Raw genomic sequence first — 24,875 nt, 5'->3', positions numbered from 1 at the left:
GGAGGTTACACCTGCCATGTCTACAAGACCATTTGGACAGTGCTAGCCTCAGATGAGGGTGGGCCCTGGAGGAAAACCCAGCCCCTGGTCCTCCACCTCATGGCAAACTCCGGGCTAGCTCCCATTGACTAGTTGGCATGTTGGCCAAACAATACCAGCACAAAACATTTCATTGACATATGAAATTTCATTGACAGCTGCCCTGCCACTGTGGGGCAGTGGGCTTCAGGTGTTAGTTTATTGGGCCCTCTGATGGGGCACTGGCTGAGAATCCATGCCCTTCAGACAAATCCAGTTGGCATGTTGGATGCAGGTCTTCCATTTTCCACCTTGGAAATCCTGTCTGAACCCCAGGATATTTTCATTTATTTTTCACACTGCCCTTCCTCCAAAGGAGCTCAGGGTGGTGTACATAGTTTCTCCCCTTCTTTGGCCTCACAACATTCCTGTGAGTTAGGCAAGGCTAAGAGAGAGAGAGAGAGAGAGAGAGAGAGAGAGAGAGAGAGATTTGGCATGATACATCTTCCCTGTGCTGTTCAGATTTGGAATAGTTGATTGGATTGTTTACACATGGAACACAGCTTTAAGTAATGCCTTGTGTCAACCTGAGTATCTGGTTTGGATGTCTAGGTGACTGCAGATTGTCTAGCATTTGGTTTTCTATGGCTGTGCTTCACAGGACTGATGCAAAGAAACCTGTCACTTTGTAAGAGCAGCTTTCAACTTTGCAAAGCTGATAGTGCGTCATCTGCCAAGCTTTGCATTGAACTTTCTATGCAATTTCTTTCCTCCTTTTTAAAAGCAAAACATACATAAGAAATACTCTTCTAAACATAAGGTCACTTACTACACTATTCAGCTCTAGGCATATTAGTCATGTGCAAATATGGAATTTATTCATGACTAGTTGCGCCAGAATGTGGATGGGCACAAACATTTAAATGTGCATTCAACCACTCATCCCCTGAAAGCAAAGCAGTGCGGCAGAAACATGTCCATCATGTTCCTCATGACAGTTGCAGTTCTTGATCCAGCATGTGATTCTATGGATCAGGGCATCTGCATTGCTTGTCTATTTTTGATGCCTTTTTTTAATTAAAGTAATGTGAAAACACACTCGAGACACTGAACTGAGATCCCAGCATAAACTTCGCCCATCCAATTAAAACAAAACAAAACATGACAAGCCTTCAAATGATAAGGAATGAAATAAAATTTGTGGTGGAAAAATATACTGTAATAAGCTGGGGGCAAGAGACAAAGTTTTAATTACATTTAGCCAAAGAAGTTTCATACCAGGCAGAGAAACATTTCATAAGCAGAAAAAGTTTCCACAGCATCCTTTGGAAATCTATCAAAAAGTCTTAGGCATACTGAGCATTTGCCTTGGCAAGTGTTTTGCCAAATTCCCTTTCCAAATTTGGTCTAGAGAACTTATGCCCACTTTAAGCGAGTTAGGCTGCAGTCCTAACCACACTTTCCTGACAGTAAGCCCCATCGAACAAAGTAGGACTTACTTCTGAGTAGACCTTGTTAGGATTGTGCCCTTAGTCCCCCCTCTTCACTTGAAATAACCCTAATCCTGCAGAAAGCACTGCTGGATCCCACCACTAGGGTAGCTCACCTGTTCAATCTACAGAGCTGCCCCTTCCTCCACTCTCCCACCAGCAGCTTCTCCAGCCATTGCAGTAACACCTTGATTCCCAACAGTTCCTGGGCATGGCAGCTACACACCAGTCTCCAGTAGTTCATTCAGTTCATCTTTTTTTCCTCCAAGCTCCTTCCTTCCACCCTCTCAGTCTCTCCAACTTCCTTCCAGTCTCTTCAACTTCCTTCCTTCTACAGCCACACCCTTTTCCTTCCTCCAGGTGCAGCTTTTATCCCTGTTGGCCTTGTTGCCTCCAAGTGGCTGTAGCTGTGAAGCACACTCACTTCAATCTAAGGCCCTAGTGTTAACCCCATGCTTGCCGCCAGAGCAAGGGCCACTGTTGACACCACACCCTATCTCCTTGAAGGATCTTGCACATTTCCATTACAGCAGGGTAAAGGAAAGGTAGAAATTTTTTTAATAAATGTTAATAAATAAACAAACAGTTGAAGCCATTGGGGGAAGGGGGACACACTGTGATACCACCATAGAATAGTTCGATTGTTTTTCCATGCAAGACATTCCATAGTCTACCATAAACTACATGTGGCAGCTAATCACATCAATAATCAAGGTCCAGAGTATCATTCTGGGAAGTATAATGGTTAGGCTGGGCTCTTTTTTCCAACCAAATAGGGGGAAAAAACACTTCAACTGTGTGTCTGTTAGATACAGGAAATTCAGAATATAAAACTACTTAAGTCATAGTTTGCTTAACTTTATAAGATGAAGCTGTTCCTGAGGTTTTGATCCAAGGGCATCCCATACATTATATTTATTTATAAATATGTGTATATGTTTAATATTCACTGTCTTTAATGGCAAGTTACCAAGTCCATAGAGTTAAGACTGTCTGGTAGAAAATACACAGTGATGGTGAGACTCATTCTGGGTACATCCATGTTAGAGACTGAAGAGCAAACATCTAGGAGACTGATGTTTTCTGTTTGGGCTTCAGTTAGCAGATTTTTTAGACAAATCACCACCGCTGAAGCTGGGCTGCCTCACTTTTGAAGGTGTGTGAAGGAAGTGTCCAACGCAACTGTGTTTGCATGCAAAAATTACTGCACCAGTAGAGTAGGAACCTTGAGACAGAGAGGTGGCCCAATTCTATCCTGGGCCTATGGCAGCAGATCTCACAATTTGTTGCTATAAGTCTAGTTATGGTGGCACAAAAGGCGTGCCACCTTTGGGTGTGCCAGAGCACCAGCACAAATGACTGTCAATTCTGTGTACGTGCCAACAGCCCACTCAGGCTGCCACTCAGGTAAAGTGGCAGCGGGGCGGATCCTGGATGGTCCAGGGCAGAATTGGGATCATTCTAATATGGGAAGGGGTGGATCTTGGTGGCAGCAGTGTGCACCAGATTCTATCTCCTAGCCTGGACCCACCCCGTGACTCTCCTCGAACGTACACCAGCATAAGAGCTGGCGTGGGTTCAAGGAGACCCAGTGATGGCCTGGCAGCTTATGGAGAGGTAAAAATAAAATCATTTTACTTAGCTCTCCCAGGCTCTCTGTTCACTCACCCCCCCCCCACCATAACATGCAGCATGCACTCTTTGAAGTGCACATGGCATTGCATACTTTGAACAGGCAGGGGATAAGATTGGGCTGCCAATGTGCATGCATGTGTGTGAGGGTGCGTGTCTCTAGGTGTTTGAGTGTGACAACTGAAAATATATATGTACTCTTGCATATGAATCCTTAGCAATCCCAATTCTGGGCTTTTCAGATTCACTGTGGGCCCTCTGTGTAACTCAAGGTCAATGTCACTGTTCGTAAATAGAACTCTTGTTTATTCAAACTTCTGATTATTGTTTTTCTAACCTCCCCCAGGCAATTCAGATAAGTAAGGCTGTACTGTATTTAATATTTATAAGGCTCCAGGAGAACAGTGGGGAACCCTTAATGATAATGGAAATGGAGATTATGTACTTAAATATACTGGCAAAAGACTTGAATCAGGGCAACATGTATTATAAATAGCATCCGTGTGCAGGTCTAAAAATAATCTCCTTAATGCTCTGTGTCTGTGATTGATATTAAAAATGACTGATTTAAAAGAATGTGCTTCACCTCCTTTGCCCAGTAAAGAAGGCATGGCTCCAGTATTCTCAGGCTTAAATGCTGCCAGTATTTCATGTTCAGATAGTCATAAAGTTAAAGGTTAATAGGCTGTACAAATGACAGAGTTTAAAGGGGAAAATGAGGCTGGGGATGATCTCTAGTACTTAGGCAACATTTTAAAATGAGGCTGAGCTCCTTTGTAATATCCCTTCCCATGATGTTGATCATTAGTGGGAATATTCTATTTGCATAAGCAATTTCTCTGTCCCTAGCCCATTTCCGCTTATTTTGGGGTAATTGTGACACATACTGATAATCGCACCTGAAGGCAGAGCTATCTGCTACCATGGTAAATGCAATGGGACAAGTTTTTAATGGTGGCTCTGCGATGATGAAAGGCAAGGAACTACTGTGACTGGAGGAGGCTCTTCATACCAGAGAATCAGGCTAGCATGGAGCAAAGGAAAAGGAATACATCACAGATGATGTATGTGGGTCTAGCATGACCCTGCTATGTGGGTCTAGCATAACCCTGAGCATGTTTACTCAGAAGTTCCACTTGAGTGCAATTGTTAGTATGTATAAGACTGCAACCTCAGTTAGATATTTCAGATTTTATGTGAAGCTTTGGGATTTTATGAATCATTGTGATCCAGACTACAATGAAATTAACAATGGAATCCTATGCAGGTCTGCTCCAAACTAAGTTCTATGTGTTCAAACTGTGAAACTGTTCAATGGGGTTTACTACCAAGAAAGTATTATAGATTGCAGCCTAACTGTATTATATTTTAAGTTACTTGTGGCCCAGTTCTATTGGAGCCATACACCACCAGAACAAGTGGCCAGCTCTGTGCACCAGTGGCCTCTGAATGCCCATTGGTAGAGGAAAGTGAATGCAGTGGGTGTGAGGGGACCATGGGGTGGGTGGAATGGGGCACGAAGTAGGGTAGATTAGGACTGGGAAAGGGGTGGGTTCAGCAGCAGTGGTGCCCACCAAATCCAAACCTCCTACCAATCCTCAATCCACCTTCATGGATCCATGCAGATTTGTGCCACCTATAGAACTGGCACAGGTCTGAGTAGATCTGGTGGCCTGGCATGGTCTTACCCCAAGCCAAGGGCACAATGGTCCCTTACCCTGAGGGGACCTCCAGAGGCGAAAACTCCCCCGTGGGATTCAGCGGGTGCCACAATGCAGGATGCACCCCTGCATCACTGCATTGGAAGTTTATTAGGATTGGGCTGTTGGAAAGAAATGTGTTGATTCCTTAAATATGATGCAACCAATATCTTAACAGTAGGTGCTGGCTGTTTCTTTACTTCTAACCCTGACCCCTGCTTGCTTAAAGAGTCATTTAGGGCGCAATCCTAAGCCCTTATGTCAGTGCTTTCCAGCACTGGCATAGCGGTGCCAATGGAGCATGGGCTGCATCCTGCAGTTGGGTGTCACTCATGGAGGCCTCCTCAAAGTCAGGGAATGTTTGTTCCCTTACCTCAGAGCTTCATTGCCCTTATGTCAGTGCTGGAAAGCACTGACATAAGGGGTTAGGAGTGCGCCCTTACTTGCTTTCTCTTGACTGCCTTGTACTAGTCATTCAGGTCCAAACATAATTTCCAGCTAAGACTGTGTTCTTATACACACTTATCTGAGAATAAGTCCAATTGAACTCAGTAGGGCTTACTTCTGAATAGGCATGTGTGGGATTGCTCATGCGTAGGTGTATGTCAGAGGCGGAAGAGGCGACTAAACAGCCACCGGGTAGATGGGTCTCATTAGCCTGGGAAGGCAGCTCATCTGAGAGAAGGAAAAGTCTGATCCCAAACCTCCACTGCTTTGTGGCTACATCCAGTTATGGAAAAGGCTTCAGGAGTCAACCTCAAGGCAAAATCCAGAGCCGGAGTCCCTGAGGCAGTTCATGGCTGAACAGTCACGTTCTGGCAACTCCTGCGATGCCGCTGGAACCAACCGTATTAGCTTCTGCCTTTCCATTGGACCATTTCAGTGACTTGGAGAGGGGGGGATTTGCTGCATGGGTAACAGTCTATCCTCCATATCTACTTTACCCAGGCTTTGCTCACTGGAGAGGACACACTGTTCCAGAACCACTTTTCAGAGTGTGATACCATAGTCTTCCAAGGCTGAAAGATGCCAATGAAAGGTGTATGTTCAAGTGCCTTTCTATTGTGATGATACCGTGTTTAAAATTCCTAGATCTTCATGTACTTCCTAGATACCAACCAACAGTCACTCAAGATGAACTTCAGCTTCACCATGATTAATCCTGTGTGATAGCTCCATCCCAGAGAGTAGCATATCAATAACACCATCAAGTATAACGAATACAATATATTTACCCCAGTGGGTCATTTTGTGTCTGATATAGACTTAACTGTTTCCCCCCTCCAAAATGCCCCAATAATTGGAAATCAGATAAACAGGAGTGAAATTTACAGTGGCTTACCTTGGCACAGGGCCATCTTGTGGACCTGTGACAAATCTGAATGATTAGGAGATTTGTAAAATTGGTTCTATCATGGGAATTCCACTATCATCTCTTTGGACACATCTACACTATATACATAAGGTATGTTTTCTTTTACTCTTTCCAGGGAACCCTACAACTTTATTTGGAGGTAGGGTGGGAAAGACTTGGGTTGTCTTGGATAAATATATTTCCTATGATACTTGGCAAGGGAGGTACTTAACTGAGCAGTTTTAGAGGCTGTTCCATGTTACTGACTTCTTATGCCTTCACAAGATTTCATTGACATCAGAAGAGGATCAAGATCAGAGTTCAGAACAAGGTGATTAGTGACAACTTTTCAACTATTCAGGGCTGTGAATGCACAATGGGCAAAATGTACGTAGAATGGTTCAACTGAAATGCATCTCATATGATTTTGGGCTTCCCACATTGTTTCAGCCCTTAGCACGAATGTAAGGCTGCCCTGGAGTTCTCTTTGAACAAGTGGTACAGATCAATCTTGCCACCGTCTCTATGAATTTTAAATAATCATAATAACCACTTTTCTTCTCTGCCTCTGCTAACTTTTTGTGTTCAGAAGTTCTCCTTTTTATAGCATCATATTTCTTCCTTCTTTAATAAAAATTACTTTAATGGACAAGATAATGTTGAAATTTTGATTTAAAATGTATGTGGGCAGAGTGGGAGCTGCAGTATTTTTTATATTTAGCATCAAATGGAGGACTATAAATGTCCTTGGACCATCTGAAAGTAACAGAAAATGAAAAATGGCTTAGTTCTCTTTGGATCCCATGGTTTTAACCCATATTTACCTATAGTATTGATACCAGGTCTGGCTAATCTATGAGCTTCATCCTATCTGACAACTGCAGAGCTAATGTTGCATGCCCCTATTCAGATACGCCTTCAGGGCGTATCTAACCTGCACTGGTACAGCAAGACTGCAATGGCCTGTGCTGTATACAGTGCAGGTTGGGAGGCAGCTGGAGGTCACCTCAAAGTAAGGCAATATTTTTCCCCTTACCCTGTGTAATACCGCAACCTGACCTATGGGGCTCTTTGAATCTGCGCCAGCTATTCAGCTGGCATAAATCTGAGCAGCCCATGTAAGGTTGCCCAGGATGGGGCTGGGGTTTAAAATACAGTATGCACTGAAGTTGCTGATCCTGCCCCCTCCTGGACCCAATCCTCTTCTGTTTCACCTTCCCCCACCTTAAATCTCCCCCCCAGAACACCCTCCCTCCACCCTCTCCTACCCCCTGCACTGACTGATACAAACCTACCTCCTCCAGCCAGTGCAGAGACTGGATCTGACCCAGGCAAGCCTTCACGGGCCTCTTCACCAGCCCAGCTGACTCCCAAGTTGGTGCAAATGTGCTCGAGAGCATGTTTGTGACATTCGGGAGTCAGTGCAGGAGGCCTGCACTGGCTCAAGTGCTGGTTTGGAATGGGCTGTCAGTGCCTGAAAATGGTCCTCAGGCCTAAGCACACCCAATTACAGAAGCTCATTTAGCACAGTCCCAGCCTACAGACCATGAGTGTCCTGGTTCAAGCCCTGACACTCTAGCCACATTCAAAGGATGGCAAGTATCTTTGCTGCAAAGGGGACAACTTTGCTGTGCATAGCCCAGTCAGCTCTCCATTCTGCCCACTCCATGCCCAGAAATGCCCTCTCCCTGCCTCTGATCCTCCTTCCTGCTGGTCCTCTGCCACCTGTCTTACCTGGCACAAGTCTTACCTCCACTGGTGTTCAATCAAGGGGATGTAGCATTGGTGGGGCGACGCAGGCCTCCTTCCTAGCGCTCCTTACTCCCAGTGTATATTCTTGGCTGGCAGAGCAGCTGCTGTACCGGCAGAGTGCTGGCTGTGGATTGTGCATTCAATCAGGAAAAATCACCCTACATTTGCATACTCTGGTGTGAGCTACTACTGATTCGCCATACAATAAATGTGACATTTAAACAATGTAGTGATGGTAGCATCCGATCCTTTTATTGCACTGCATTTTAAAAAAATGGTGCTGTGTCCATTTTTACAACAAACTAACATTTTGAAATGACATTTTGGTTTTCTTTTGAAAAAAGGGGCTAGGTCTGAAAGTCAAGTGAGAAGAATGCTTTGCTTTTTTATTAGCGTCACTTTCTGCTATATATCTGGCCTATGTGCCAAGGAAACTATAAGCAAATGGAAAGTTATTGGCTTTTCAATAACAAGGTTTTAAAAAGGAAATAAAACAGCATATCTTACCTGACAGTATTTATGAAACAATTAAAATTGCCATTTTCCATTTTCTCCATGTTTCATATACTGTATCAGTTTTTATATACCTCAAAAGGGTATAAGAAATAGCTCCGGAGAGCTGAGGCATCTCTTTTGGACAGAAATACAATTTACATACCACTGTACCAAATTTTCTGATATGAAATCAAATAAAGTTGTAATTCTTTTGAACTTTTTGGAGAGATTTCTGAAGGAACAATCAACCACAACATCTTGTTTTAAGTCCGTACTCTTAAAATTTATACCCAGATCTATAAGGCTTAATTATATTCCTGTTGAGATTTATAATCCTGACATATTTCTAATTCTTTGTTTTTGCCCCAAGTGACAGGAGCAATTTAATACTGTTTCATGCACACACATACATGTACACTGAGAGGGAGGGAGGGAGGGAGGGAGAGGGAGAGAGAGAGAGAGAGAGAGAGAGAGAGAGAGAGAGAGAGAGAGAGAGAGAAACACACCCTAAACTGAATCCTGAAGCTCATAATAAGGGAATTGTATGGATGGCACCAGTACCTGGAAGGTGAGATTCTGCAATGTGTTGTCATGTCCATCCTCCTGTCCCCCTGTACTGCATTCCATGGCGAACCTATAGATATACATATAAAGAGGATAATGAAATTGCTGTGGAGCATTAGTAAGATAGATGATGGCTTTATTTGGGTGTGAGAATCTTTGCTTCTTTCTCCTTGATGTATCTAAGAAATCTATATAAGCAAAAAAGGCTCCTGCCTTTTGATGTAGTCACTGTCCGTGGTGCTGAAATCCCAAACTATGCTGTTCACATATTTTGTTTTAATTCTTAACCTTATCATGAAGCAGATGCACCTTCCAAACCTCATTTAGCCAAAACTGATGCAGCAACAAAACACAGAGAGAAGGTTTCTATCTGAAGCTATTTGGTTCAGTGCCTATTTCTGGAGTTTGTACTGTGCTGGTTTTGCAGAATTTGTATCATTATTTTTATTTTACACACAATAAGAGCTGCATTTGGGATCAGTTATCGAAACCTTTGTGCCTCTGCTTCAATATATCCAGGGTCCTGTATATCCTTTAATCTAAAGTTTAACAGCTCCTATAGCATTACTAGGGACTGTAATATAAATCAGATATGAAAGCCTTTTTAAGAAACTGATTTTTGGCTCAATGGACTGTAACCACTTTGAAATCAATGATTATTTAGGAACTCTTAAAACTGTAGATAATTTAGCTGCTGTACACACACATTGGTTCTGTTTTCCTCTTATTGGTTTACATGTGAATAATCTATATTTGTCTGGGTCTCTGCTACACAGGTGGTTGAGTATGGATTATACCAATCTTTTTAAAAAACAAACTCCAGGCAGTACAGTAAAATGCTTCAGCACCATTGTTCTTTAAAAAGGAACTGAAAGGACAAAGAATTGAAAAGTTGTCTTATGGTTCAATTTGATTTCAATGCAATGCAAGAAAGTTTCGTGTTGTATGAGACATACTTGGCATTGTGCAACTTAAACATTATATCATCATTTCCCCCCCCCTTTAGTTTTAGAAGTCTGCTTGAGCATATCTCCTTCTTGACATATAGAGTATCTCTTTCTAATACAGGATAGGCTAGTCTGTCCTTAAGGTAAGTTTGCTTATCCTAAGGATCCGCTTTGAAGACTTTCTCATTTTCATTGCTGTGAGATTCCATATGGCAGCCCAATCTGAGCTGCTCAGGGGAACAGCAATGCCAAAAGGACTGCTGCTGGGCAACCATCAGCATCTCTTTGGGGGAAGGGCTCAGACCCTGCAATGGGGATACTCAAGTTTGCACTGGCTATTTTGCTGGTGCAGAGTTGAGAGTTCCTGTTTTGGGCCAGATGCCTGACAGGATCCAGTGGAGCAGAGTGGCTGAAGTTGACCCGCCTGACATTGGTTCATGACCCCACCCACAGTTTGAGGAATGCTCCCCTAATGGGTAACTCAAAGCCACTGACAGAATAGTTAAAACAAATTAACAGCCCAATCCTAAGCTGTGCTGGCACAGCCAGGCTGCATGGCTTGCACTGCATCCAATGCAAGTCAGAAGGCAACTGGAGGGCTCCTTGGGCTAAGGGAATATATTTCCCTTTACCCCAGGTACACAGACCAGGGACAGACTACACTTGCTCCCAGTGTGGAAGGGATTGTCACTCCTGAATTGGCCTTTTCAGCGCTGTTCCAGAACCACCATTCAGAGCACGATACCATAGTCTTCCGAGACTGAAGGTTGCCAACAACCCCAGGTACAACCCCAGCCACCCCTGGCACACCAGCTGAAGCTGGGGTTAAGCACCCCTAACCACAGCTGCCATCTGACTAAGTAGAATGATGTATCCAGGAGTATTTTCAAGCAGTTTACTTGTTCCATCAGGGGAAGTGCTACCCTGTTCAGAGCAAATGGATGAACCATCACCCAAGTTGAAGATTTCCAAACTAAGAGGACTTCAGATTCACCAGATTTAGGGTGCAATCCAGCACTGAGGTAAGGACAATGCAACTCTGAGATAAGGGAACAAACTTTGCCTTATCTTGAGGAGGCCTCCATGACTGTCCCCCAACCACAGGATGCAGCACATGCTCCAGTGGCATAGCTATGCCAATGCTGTAAAGTTGGTTAGGATTGCACCCTTTGTTTCACTTTGTTGGCCCTCAGACCGAAGTCATCTTGAGACAGCATTCCAGAACCTCAACAGCTTCCCTGAAGTTGGATAATGCGGAGTTATATCCATTAGCATGCTGATGGCACTTCACTCCAAATCCTTGGATAACCTATCCCAGCAGTTTCATGTTTTAGATATTGAAAAGCATGAGGAGTAAGATGGAGCCCTGAGGCACTCCAGCAAGATTAGAGCAAGTTTTGAATGAGAAGGGGGCAGGATTTAATTCTTATTCATTCTATGCTTGCCCATGAACCTTACTATATACTCCCAGGATTGCATCCAAAGAAAGTTAGCCAGGAGTAAGTACCATTGAAATAAATGAGAGAAGTTAGCCATGCCTAAATTAAGCTCCATTAATTTCAATGAGATTTAGCCATGACTAACTTTTGCTGAATATCTGTGCATTACAATATATTGTATCTAGCATTCCTAGATAGATTGTACTTTTACAGAGAGAACTACAGCCAGGAAAGTATTTTTACCATTATTATCCTAAGAGATCTTGGGATTCCAATCCTATACTTTCCTGGGAGTAAGTCCTATGAGACTTACAGCATAAACTTTTGTATATCTACTCAGAATGAAGCCCCATTGAGTTAAATGGGACTTACTCCCAGGGAAGTATGTATAGGATTGCTGCCTTACTTCTGAGTAAACATGTATGCACAGGATTGTACTGTAAGTGGAATACTGAAGCCTAAATCTTTAATATCACTGAACTACTTCCAGATTAGAGGAACCACTTACCCTTCTCCGAAACTCAGTGGAGGCCCTATAGGTCAGCAATCATCCAAAAGTACATACTACCATATGATCTCCTGTGTACAATATGAACCTCGGAGGAAGTTTTGCTTCATCCTGTCCTCTAAAGTTAGACTGATGCAAGGCTGTCTCAGAAGTGGCACCCTCATTATGGAATTCCCTACCCAGAGAGGACTGACAGGCTAACCATCCTTGTTTTCAAGGGGGGAAAAAAAAACACTTCTGGTTCAAGCAGACACTGGAGACAAAAATTAAAGTTTAATTGCTGTTGTGTCATGCAGCCCCTGTTTTTCAGGGTTTTAAGTTCTGTGATTTTATTGTTATTGTTATTGTTATTGTTATTGTTATTGTTATTAACAGTATTTATATACCGCTTTTGAACTAAAAGTTCACAAAGCAGTTTACAGAGCAAAATCAAATGACTAATGGTTCCCTGTCCCAAAAGGGCTCACAATCTAAAAAAATCATTTTAACATGTAATTTTTAAAATTATGTTTTATTGTGGTATTTTACAACTGTTTTTCTATGTTGTTAACCCTTGAGGGCACTGTTGTGCCATGTGATGTGTTATAAATTTCAAAATACAGAGGATTGCAAAGAAGGCTTTGTTCCACCTACACTGCTGGCTGTTCCTTGTTAATGACTTGTGTCCCCTTCCTATGTATTGCTCTGAGTAATGGCATGAGCTGCTGTTTGGACTTACTATTGCTTTCTTATTCTCCTATATCCCGAGCAGAAGTAACAGAAGGTAAAGAAAACCTTCTACATTTCCTTGTCACCTCTTCTCAGTATAGTATCATGAATCCTAGGAAAATTTTTTGACCTGTAGTATTAAATGACATCACAAAACTGTCTTGGCAATGCAATCTGGGTTTCTCAGCTTCTGTGATATCATTATTGAATATTCCTCCTTAATGTCAGACCTGGAGATGGGTTTCCGATGGGGATAATCAGTATAGAAATCCCTTCACAGTCTAGGAAAGCAAGCAGTCACTCTAAATCACAAGTAGAAACTATCCCAAATATCACATTTACACAATTGATCCATGTGAAGATTAACCAATTAATTCTGGGTTGAAGTAGTAATAAAATAATTGTTTAAAATCATTGTTGTGTGTAGTTCTATAAACACTAATTAGGCAACGAGCATTATTTACAAGTGACAGAAAGATGCTAGTTGATTTGAGATGATGATCTGACCTGGTATGACTTGACAGAATGCTAATGAGCATCCTTTAAATGTGTATATAAACATCATAATTGCACATTTTCTTAAATCTAGAACTCATTTATGTGAAAGCATAAAATGATGAAAAATGCAGGTTCTCTCTCTCTCTCTCTCTCACACACACACACACAGAGGTACCACTTTATTTTCAATTAGTAATAGTAACATAGAAAGAAAGGTAGGCCAGAGGAGAAGGGCATTTTCCAGATTGTGTATTCAGTAGAAAGACATTTTCCAAATTGTATGTGGTATAATTGTGCCAGGATTAGTTGTGACTAGGACCCAGTCCTAGCTAGGCTTCACACAGGTAGATCTTCCAATCTGCAACTATAAGGCTTGGGCTGCTGGCGTGACAAGTGCCCCACTGTTCTGTGGGCTGCTGCCACCAATGCAAAGCCCTGGAGGCCATGTGCAGGTGACACCGACTTGCAGAACTTCCACACTGCTGGTGAGTCAGTGGTGGGGGTGGATCAGGGGAGGGTTGAGGGTGATTAGGGGTGGGGAGTTGTCCAGGCTGGGGGTAGGAGAATCTCAGCAGCAGCCTGACACACCACATCTCATCCCCTGAGATGAGATAAAGAGAGATAAAGTTTGAGGTTTTTTCTCTGGTTATTATTACTTATAAATAAATAAATATTATTTCTTTCTAGATCTCCTTTTTTAAAAGTCTGGTAAGCCTAGGTGGGTCCCAACAGAGTGTTGTTTTTTAAAGTGGTTAAGAGGGTCCTGGTGCTAAAGTTTGGGAACCACTGTTCTAGGCATTATGGGAAATATTCATTTCTTTTTTTTTTCCTTTTATATATAGATATGTACAGGATATAAACTTTATAAAGCCACAGACAACCCTTCTGATCACTCAGAGACCAGACTGAGAAGCAAGAATTTCTCGCTCTAAAATGAATGAATGAGACCTTTCTCTAATCCCCTTGACTTGTGCAGTGGCCTAATGCACACAAGCCAGCATTGCAGGGTTTAACTCAACAATATTTATTGCAGCATTCTGTGTAAGTAGTCCTCATTCTGGTGTGCTCTATTACTGACCGTATTCTAAAAATGAAGTTATCTCAATTGAAAAATATATTATCAATTTGTAATTCATTCATGGTTTTATAGACCTTAAGTCTTTCAGGGAGTGTTATAAAGCTTCAGGATGACCCAGGCAGCCAGGAGTTTGCTTCACAGCTGCAATTCAATGGATGACTTGGGGGAGGGGGGAAATCACATTGCTAGATACCTCCCTGTTCGGTGGGAAAATCCGGAGATGTTGGCCCAGCTCAGCCCAGCAACCAGAAGCCCCAAACAGAGCTCATGTTAGCAAACCGATTGTTTTATTACTTTTGCCAAATGTACATATAGACACAAACACACCTTTGTGATTCTTGGTACTGAATATCTGTCCAAACAGCTGCTGCAGGGTTCTATTCTATTCCCCTGCTTTTTAAAATCTACATAAAACTACATAAAAATATACATAAAAACTACATAAAAATCTACATGAAACTGCTGGGGGAGGATCATCTGGGGATTTGGAATGGGTTGTCACCAGTATGCTGATTACACCCAACTTTATCTCTCTTTGCCATCTCATACCAGAGAGGCTGTGGAAGTCATGGGGTATTGTCTGGAGGCAGTTGGGATCTGGATGAAAGCCAATAGGTTGAGACTGAATCTGGAAAAAACAGAAGTCCTCCTGATCAGGAAATCTCGGGCAAAGAGGACATTTGTTCCCTTCCCCCAAATAAGGGTGCGGTCCCCAAGTCTGTGCCAGTTATTTTTCCAGTGCAGAGCTGAGAGGCCCTGTATTGGGCCGGGGACCCCCAATGTGGGGTTCTGAATCTGGCAGAGCTCTCTCTCCCCACTCCCTGCCTTCCCCCACCCCAGAATGCCTCTCCTTCTGCCCCAACTAACAGCTGCCTGGAGCTTGTCCCTTGCTCCAGGTGGTGTGTGGCGGGCTTCTGGCTGGCACTGGGCTCAGTAAGGACTGGTGCTGAGCTGGCACCAGTGCTGACCTGGTGCCGAGTGTCACAGGCATGCCTTATGGTACATTTATGACACTCAGTGCTGGCATAGGGCCAGTGCACAGAGCTCAGGATTGGGCTCTACATGACCTTGGGAAAACCACTCCCTGCCAGCCTCAGTCTTTCCATTTGCAAGATGGGGATAATAATACTTTATAGGGCTGTTGTAAGAATTACATCTCATGTGAACATAAAAAATCACTACACAAGTGCTAAGCATTATTTTTTAAAATGTATCTATAGTTTATATAAGACCTTTCTGTTATCAGTACAATGTTCAATTTAAAATACTAAAGCAAACAAGGTACAGAAGATAAAGTGATTAAAAAGCAGGGATTTTTCAGGCTGTTGTCCATCTTTTCAGGGAAAAGGGAAGGGAAATTTTCGAAGGGCAATTTTAGTTTCTTTCATATTTCTGTGCTGCTTTTCCTCACCGTTGAGCTCAGTGCAGCTTATAATGACAGAGTATTCAAAGAAGACAACTTATAAATACCATTACTGGCAATGTGACAATTCTTATTTCCAAATCTGTACAACGATATCAGCAGATAATGTATCAATAAGCAATTCCAATTCAATAAAAAAGAATCAATAAACAATTCAAGTGGGGGATGGTATGAATTTCCAGGCCTAGACTTCTCAGATGTGGTGATTTGGATTATTTCTTCATTATTAATTTTTGAATTTATTCTGTTTTTATTTTTAAGGTGATTTTTAACCATTACTAATTTTGACTATACATAAACAGTGACCAAAAAGCTATTTAAAAAAAACACCATTTAAATAAGACAAAGTGTACACATTCTCCCTTCTAACACATCTATAATACAAGAAAATTGAGAGAAGTGTTTATCATTTCCTTTTAGAGTCTGGGAAATCTCCTCCTGCCTCGAAGCTTGTGTTTTCCCATGTGTCTTCTGATTTGGCTATTACGCCACGCGGGTCCGATGATCTATTTAAACTGTTTCATCTCCTTCACTGAATTCAAGCACTGTAGCTGAACTGGGTTCTGGATTAGGCTGATGTCACAAGTTGGTCAATACTTGCAGAAATGTCACTCTCTTTGTATCCTAGCAAGCTTTTCTAGCAAGGAAAAATTGTATCCATGGCTTCCTCCATCTGGGCCTTTTTCCTTAAGGATGTATGCTCTAGATCAATGTTTCTCAAACTGGGTTGGGACCCACTAGGTGGGTCGCAAGCCAATTTCAGGTGGGTTCCCATTCATTTCAATATTTTATTTTTAGTATTTTAGACTTGATGCTACCGTGCTATGTGACTACATTTGGGGAAATGTTACAGATCTGTACTTCCAACAGGCTACTATGCATATGCTTTTAACAATGATAGTCAATGGGGCTTACTCCTGGGTATGTGTGGGTAGGAATGCAGCCTAGGATTGTTAAAAATGTTCCTGCTTGATGATGTCACTTCTGGTCACAACATCACTTCCGGTGGGTCCTGACAGACAGTGGCGTCACTAGGATTCGCTTCACCCAGTGCGGAAGGCCTGCGCATCACCTTATGCAGTGGGCGGGGCAACACCCCAAGTGGTGGGCATGGTGATGGGCTATCACCCCTATTCAAGACCTACTACCAGTGAGAGTAGGCAGTGGCATCACTAGGATTCGCGTCACCCAGTGGGGAGGATTGCACACCCCACGCGTCACCCCAGGTGGGTGTGGTGATGTACCATCGCCTCGCCCCACCCCCCACTGGTTTTTTGGCTGTACCTTTTGTTAGAACACAGATATTTCAATGTGGATTACTTCATTGTATTCTGCATGAAATTACGCATTGATTGATGTATAACATGATGGTCTTATTCCTCCAAACTCTGATTTTAGTGATTTTGAAAACTTGTAAAGTCACACACATGCACACAACCCATGTTGACTTACTAACACCTTATTGCAGCTGTTCTCAAACTTTTAGCACTGGGACCCACTTTTTAGAATGACAATCTGTCCAGGACTCATTGGAAGTGATGTCATGGCCAGAAGTGACATCATCAAGCAAATTAAAATAAATAATTATACATAATTAAATTAAAATAAAATAAATAATTAAAAAGGTGTTTACTCATGAGTAAACACATGATATAGCTCAGTTTCACTTTCCATAGGGCTCCATGCATTTTTTTGGTTTCTGGTTTTTTGCCCATAACCTTTGAAGGAAAGGAGCTATTTCACTCAGGTTTTTTGCATTGCATTCCACTGGAAATTCCACATCCAATGGTATATGGCATGATGGGGTTGCTCCTAAAACCGCGATTTTAGCATGTCATCCCCCCTTGTGCATCACCCGGTGCAACCCGCACCCCCCTCACCCCCTAGCAATGCCACTGCTGACAGATTCTCATTCTGAAAAGTGAGTCCAGGTGCTAAATCTGTGAGAACCACTGCTCTGTATTACTTGAACTAGATTAGGGAGCATCTTAGCTTCCACCTTACAGTTGTCACAATTAAGGGCCCAATCCTATCCAACATTCCAGCATTGGTGCAGCCACAATGCAGCCCCAAGGTTACCTTGAGAAGGCCTCCATGACTGCTCCGCCACCACAGGATACAGCACCCACCCCATTGGTAGAGCTGCATCAGCCCTGGAAAATTGGATAGGATTGGGCCCTAAGACAGTTACAAAGAGTAGCAGGAAGTTGCATTTTTCCTGGGGGGAAAAAATCAGCTCATGGCGTGAAGAGTACTGCACTTTCAGAATGACTCAGATCCCTTAACTGGCATTCTGTTGAGTCATCCTAGGCCAGCCATGGTCTTGCTGCAGTCCTGTGCATAGAGGTTGCTGAACCTGCATCCTGCTGTAGGCAATGGCACTGAGGCAGCAGAACTGTCTTCAGGATGGCAGCCTAAGAGGCAGCCCTACTCGACAAGAAGTAGAAATGCTCTCTGCACTTCACCAGAGCCCAACTCAGCCATCAATATGTCAGGGAAGGGGAAGCCTGTCCAACGTGATAGAAGATCCCTTGATCTTGGCTTTGGCTCCCTTTCGAACAAATGCAGGCCTGAACCTGAGTCTATGGTATTTCCTTTCACTTGGTGGACTGCTGTTTGAAACCGACTGCCACGTGTGTGTGTGTGGGGGGGGGGGGTATTGTATTGGAGGAGGGCTGTGCTGCTGGTTTAGCAGAATCATAGTGGAGCTTGATCAATCTGAGGAGGGAGTCAGGCTTGTCATAGCAGAAGGACAAAACTACACAAGCAGTCCTGTGGCTGGGATTGCTCAGTTTTTGTTCTGGACATACTTTTCATGTACCAGTCCATTATTCATGTATCTGATCAAGTGGACGCTGGTCCAAGAAGCCTTTCTTCCAGTAAATCTGTTACTATACTATACTATACTATACTATACTATACTATACTATACTATACTATACTTAGATTGTACAGCAAGAGTTCCACCTTTCCACATCCTTAAAGCGACCTTAAGCATAAGAAAGTCCAACAGAGGGCGCTGTGTGCTTTAGTTTCGCTCAGGGAGAACTGGGGGGGAGAGAAAACAAACACAAGCCCATATTTGGGTCAATTCAAAGAATTAATTCCCCGTCTCATCATCCACGCGCGCACCCCGTGTTTGAAACGCCACTCAGGACAACCCACGCAGGCATGATTAAGCCATGAAAGTCATTCGTTCGAACCATAAGAAAGTTTTGGCTTTGGCCTCATCGAAGCCCCCCACGTGGAAATCGTGCCACTCATTCCATCGAGCCTGTGCCAAGTTCCTCTTCTAGTATGAAAACGACCAGGTCTGGAGGTTTGGGGTAGGGGGAAAAAATGATCCATTCGTTCCGTGACTAACTGGAAGCATCTGAATGGAACGGGAGAGGGAAAGCCTTGATTTTGCTTGCCTTATTGGGGGGAGGGGGGACGGCAAACCAACATCCCAAACGGACTCTTGTGGAGATCTATTATTCCTATCTATTATTTTTTAATATATATATAACTAGAGTTTCAGGAGTTAGAACAAAAACCAGCCAACCAAGTGCAAGCCCCAGGTCCCTGCCCCGGGACGCTTGCCATCACAGGCATTTCATGGAATTCTTTAGTCCTTTCCCATTACATTTAATGTACGTTCAGGTTCATTTCCCAGGCCATCGTTTGCGTCCGTGAAGGCAAGCCTTCCTTGGCTGAGGAAGGAAGACACAAGACACTCGTGACACAACCGTTGACTAAATAACCCTGCGTGGTTTTATTCTGGCATCTCTTTATCATCTTAATTGATGATAAAACGCATCTCAAATGAACCAAGCAATTTGGCAGCAAGCATGTGAGAATACCGCAAACACGGATCTTGGTCTAAGGACACCGTCCAGATAACGGACTTTCTCTGTACCTGATCTGTGTCTAATCTCGGGAAAGATTCCCAGGGCATGGGAAGTGCCTCCCTGTTCGTGAAACTGACACGCTCATAGACTAAGCAGGTCATGAAACTGACACGCGCATAGAATAGGCAGGAACAAGTACCAGAGCTTCTTTGGGGGATATTTAGAAGGTAGGAAACCCAAGAATATAGGAATCAAAGCGACTAGTTTTGATGCCATGTTTCCAGTGTGGCAAACTCAGGGGCTTCCAGTGATCTTCCTCGTGTGAACAAAATAGTCTGCTGTGGGGAAAAGGATGCGATCTGGGATGAAGAAATGTTTGCCAAGCATAGCATTTTTTTTTTTTAAGTGGCAGAAGACAAAATAATTTTTAAAAAAATAGAAAACAAAAAGTGTCCTTCTTTCTAGCCCATCTCCTCTACACACACCCTCTCCGTCCCTTTCAAAAATTGGAAGGCATTAGCCCAACGCTTGCCAGTGCAGAATTCAAGGAAGTGAAGTGAGGTGAGTGGGTGGAGGACCTCAACCCTGTTTTAGTTCCCTGGTTTCATCATCTTCACTTCATCAATAGACAAGCAAGTAACGGACCTTCGAGGAGACACAAGTTGCCTCGCCTTTTTTCCCCCCATTTAAACGCCCCCAACCACCAAAACGAAGGTGCGTCAGGCGTTCTTGCTCTGAAAGGTGTTTGCATTTAGGCACCGAAATTCGCCTCTGAGATGTGGTTTTGGGGTCAGAATGTGAGCGAACAGACCAAGACCTGATTCAGACGACACGCAACAGTCCTGTCGAGAGGCACCTGCCTTTGGTACCCTCGAGGGCATTTCAACAGTGTGGCATCACTGGGAGGGGGTTATCGTCCCCGTTTCCCTTTCGAGTTTTGTCCCTCTCCCCAACGTTTTTATGGGGCGCTGATCAAAGGGTCTTAAGTCCAACCAAATATTAGTAGGATCGGTGCGTGAGGAAGCGGTCTTGAGCACTCTTGCGGGGTGGATCGCTCTGCTGGCTCAATTTCTGCCTGTCTCCAGACTTGGTCCTCGTCTGTGGGTGACACACTGTGGTCTGGCCACACACTCCGTCTCCTTCCATCCACTAGATCTGTTTGGATGGGGATCTTTTCCCCCCTTGATTTTTGGGGAAAGAGATCTCGTGGGGTGCAGTTAGGGAGGAGAGAATACAGTGTGAAGGTGGTTGTTTTGTTCTCCCGGTGGATCTGATTTGCCAGCTCGGCCGGGCTGGCTTGGTAAAGGTCAACTTGGAGAGACTGGAGAAAATGAAGCGGGGGGCGGGGGAGAGGCGCCCCTTGGACGAGCCCAGTGACTGGGAAGAAGAAGACTCCGAGGAGGGCGGACACTTGTGAAGTCCCACGCGTGTTCACACCGGATGGGAGAAACTCCAAAGGGAAGACGCGCCCCCCCCAGCCTGCCACCCACCTACACACACACCAGCTGTGTGTTAACACAGTTCCCTTCTCTGTCCCCCGCCAGTGGGTTCTAAGAAGACGACTGTTCCCAAGACCCTTGAACCTGGCTTGCCACCCAGGGCAGGAGATGGGCTGGCAGGTAACCCCGGGGTCGCGTGTCTCCATATCTGGGGGGGGGGGGGCTGGCCAGGCGGAGCCTCCTCTTGGTCCTCCTTCCAGAGGATCTCTGGGCAGGGGGAGTTTGCGGTTGGTGCCCAGGGAGGGATGCTGGGGAGTGCGTGTGTGTGAGTGGGGGGGGGGGGCGAGGCTGCTTTGTGGCAGGAGCGCTGAGATCCCTGCCCCCCCCATCCAGCCGAGCCCGGCTTCTACTGCGCTAATAGCCCCGTCCTCATTTGCTGCCTAATTGGACTATATAAAGCCAATAAGAGGCGAGCTCTCGTCGCCCGGAGCCAAAGCACCAAATCGAAGGGGGGCGTGGAGGGAGGGAGGGAGGGAGAGACGGGTGCGGGCGGCGGCGGGGCGGGGGGGAGCCTGCTTCTTGCCTTCCCTCTGACTCACTCGCTCTTCTTTGCCCTGCTGCCTAGTGGGACCGGGCAGTCCCGGGGCCCCGCCGCCCTGCCCTGCCCTGCCCTGCCCTGCCCGTTGCCTCCAGCCCAGCCACGCACCCAATCGCCGCCGACTCCCAGCAGTTAACTCGGGCTGACACTCGGATCATCTCAGCCTTCGCAGACCGCCCCGGACTGACGCAGGAGAAGCCACCGCAGTAGCAGCGGGAGCGGCCGAGGCCCCAGTGCCGCTGGCTGGAGCGCGGGGGGTTCGGGTGAAAACCTCTCCCTCCTCCTTCCCCCATGCCATCGTCCGATCGGGAGCCACTCCGGAGCCCAGTGTGAACGCGCCACCCCCCGACGCCGGGGACCGAGCCAGAAGGATGCCCGAGACTGGACAGGACGCCCCCGGCACACCGGCGCAGCCCCCGCCGCCGCCGCCGCCAGCGCACCCCAAGGAATCGCCCTTCTCCATCAAGAACTTGCTCAATGGGGACCACCCCAAGGCGCCCCCCAAGCAGCCCCGGGCACTCTTTCCTCCGGTGGCTAAGGGGGCTCTGGAAGGGGCCGGTTTCGCCCTGTCGCAGATGGGAGACCTCGCCTTCCCCCGCTTCGAGATCCCGGCTCAGAGGTTTGCCCTGCCCGCTCACTACCTGGAGAGGTCTCCTGCCTGGTGGTACCCGTATAGCTTGACCCCCGCTGGAGGCCACCTGCCTAGGCCAGAAGGTAGTAGAGACACTCCTCCCCCCTCTCTCAAAACCATCCACCCACCCACCCCTTCCACCCTTTCTTTCATCCTTTTAACTAACTCAACGAGCGGGGGGGGTGTCAGGTCCCTTCCTAAAAGCACCCAGAGCATCACTCCAGGGTTGGGCTCCATCTCCAGGCTCCATCTCCATCTTCTCCTGGACCAACTTCTTCCCCGTTGCTTCTCTTGATCGCCTCTAGCATCTCCTAACTGAGGTCTCCCAGGGCAAGTTAAAGATCCCAAGGTGTGGGCTGGGCTTTTTCACGATCCTCCAGGGGAGATCTCCCCGGAGGTCTCCTCAATCATCTCTTGGTTTTGTGGAGAGCAAAGGTTGACCCTCCTGCTGCCTCCTGACGGCTACCAGGTAGAGCTGAAACGCTTTCCATCCAAGGAGTCGCAATTTGACCCACGTCTACTTTCTCTTCCTGGCCTATTAAGCCCCCCCGCGCCCCCCCAAAAACTTTAGTGCTATATTTGAGAACATGATTTCCCTGAGATGTATGGAGGGTTTATGAAATAAATGTGCTACTGTTGAAATAGTAAATATGGAAATAAATGTACTACTGTCCCAGTCCTAGAGTGGCTCGCTCAAAAAAAAATTAGGACTGACTTCCCGGAAAATGCACCTAGGCAGCAAGGGACTGACTTACAAGTAGATCTACTTGCCATGCTGTGAATTAGAAGGCCGTTTAAGGAAGTCGCTTAAGTTTACTTCGTTGAGATTTATTCTGGAGTACTGGCTCCGAAGTAAGTGCAGCCTGACTGACAGGGGACTTTTGGGAGTCCAGCTACAGCTGCAATCCTGAACCCCACGACTTGAAAGTCAGTTCCACAGGAAGAAATGGGACTTACTGTCAAGCAAGGGGTTAGGATCCTGGAGGAAATTGACAGAGTTGAAGGCAGAAGTCAGTCTCAAGGTGTCCAGGGGGATTTCTCCCCAGTAAGTGCGCACAGGATGGCAGTCTCGCTGCAAAAGAAGACTCGTTGACTACCAAATAGATGCGTTTGACCTCGGCTTTAAGGCTGCAATCCTATTCACACTTTCTGGGAGTAAGACCTTTTGGCGCTAATGGGACTTACTTCTGAGTAAACATGCATAAGATTGGGTTCGGATTCAGGTGAGCTGGTTGGATGGCCAGGGCTTAGTCCTGGGTGTAAGCCCCATTGATTCTAATGGGACTTATTTCTGAGTAGACATGCAGAGGATTGGGCTTTAAGACTCTGTTCCTGGGGCTGCGATTCTGTGCGCAGGTACCCATTCAACCCAGGGAGGCTTCCTTTGGAGTAAACAGGGCTGCGTTGGGAGCACAACCGTATGGTCTACTCAGAAGTAAGGTCCATTGCATTCAGTAGGGTTTACTCCCAGGAAAGTGTGGATAGGATTGTAGCCCTGGTCATCCAGCCGCTCCCCTGACTCCAAGCCCAATCCTATGCATGTCTACTCAGAAGTAAACCCCAGTGCATTCAGTAGGGCTTCCTGCCAGGAAAGCGTGGATAGGATTGGGCTCTGACACCCCAACCCTATGCAAGTGTACTCAGAAGTAAGTCCCATTGCATTCAGTAGGGCTTCCTTCTAGGAAAGCGTGGATAGGATCGGGCCCCTAGACATCCCGAGGGCGAGGCCCAGGGAGTGCTCCTGGCTCGGACGCTGACCCTGCTCTTCTCTTTCCCGGCTGTCCCGCAGCGTCCGCGGACAAGTCCCTGCTGCTGAGAGACTCGTCGCCGGCGTCGGGGGGCACGGACAGGGACTCCCCGGAGGCAGAGGCGGAGCGGGAGGCCAAGGAGCCGGGGCCGAAGAGCCCGGAGGAGATCGTGCTGGAGGAGAGCGACGCGGAGGAGGCGAAGAAGGGCGAGAGCAGCGGCGCGGAGGACTGGCCGGCCCGGCGCGGCGGGGAGGCGCCCCCCGAGGGCGGCGCGGAGAAGAAGCCCTGCCGCAAGAAGAAGACGCGGACGGTGTTCTCGCGCAGCCAGGTCTTCCAGCTGGAGTCCACCTTCGACCTGAAGCGCTACCTGAGCAGCTCGGAGCGCGCCGGCCTGGCCGCCTCGCTGCACCTGACCGAGACGCAGGTCAAGATATGGTTCCAGAACCGGCGCAACAAGTGGAAGCGGCAGCTGGCCGCCGAGCTGGAGGCCGCCAACCTCAGCCACGCCGCCGCGCAGCGCATCGTCCGCGTGCCCATCCTCTACCACGAGGGCGCGGGCGCCGAGGGCGGCGCGGGCGCTGCGGGGGCGGCCGGGGGTCCCGCGGCGGCCAGCGCGCCAGTCAGCCAGCCGCTGCTCACTTTCCCCCACCCCGTCTACTACTCGCACCCCGTGGTCACCTCGGTGCCGCTCCTGCGGCCCGTCTGAGGTCTCTGCCCCGCTCGGCCGCACGGGAGGCAGAGCCAGGGGGGAGGGAAGCGGCGGGGGCTGTCCCCGGGGAGAACGAGCCCGGCCGCGGGCCTGCCTGCCTCTCCCCACAGTGGAGCAGGGCGCTGTTGTGCGCGCCCTCCGAGCCCCTCGCCAAGACTCGCCCTCCCTCCGACCCTCCCGCTCTGGGGGGCGTCGGGAAGGAAGGAGACCCACCGCGCAACGGGTGCGGGGATCGCGCTCCCGGGAGCCGAAGCGAAGCCTCCCCTTGGGTTTCTCCTTCTGCGCCAAAGAACTGGAGCTCGGGCACCAAGAAG

At 46.4% G+C, this 24,875-nt stretch overlaps 1 protein-coding gene across 1 annotated transcript; it reads left to right on the top strand.

Annotated features, from left to right (window-relative positions):
* The first annotated feature begins 21,844 nt into the window (after nucleotides 1–21,844).
* On the top strand, nucleotides 21,845–24,558 carry HMX3 (H6 family homeobox 3). The gene is made up of 2 exons (XM_066621775.1): nucleotides 21,845–22,187; nucleotides 23,894–24,558. The coding sequence occupies exons 1-2, from the start codon at nucleotides 21,845–21,847 to the stop codon at nucleotides 24,556–24,558; spliced, it is 1,008 nt and encodes a 335-aa protein (XP_066477872.1).
* Nucleotides 24,559–24,875: the final 317 nt, after the last annotated feature.

Source organism: Tiliqua scincoides, chromosome 3, assembly GCF_035046505.1.
Source record: "Tiliqua scincoides isolate rTilSci1 chromosome 3, rTilSci1.hap2, whole genome shotgun sequence".
NCBI lineage: Eukaryota > Metazoa > Chordata > Lepidosauria > Squamata > Scincidae > Tiliqua > Tiliqua scincoides.
This window is presented reverse-complemented; position numbering and strand designations above follow the sequence as displayed.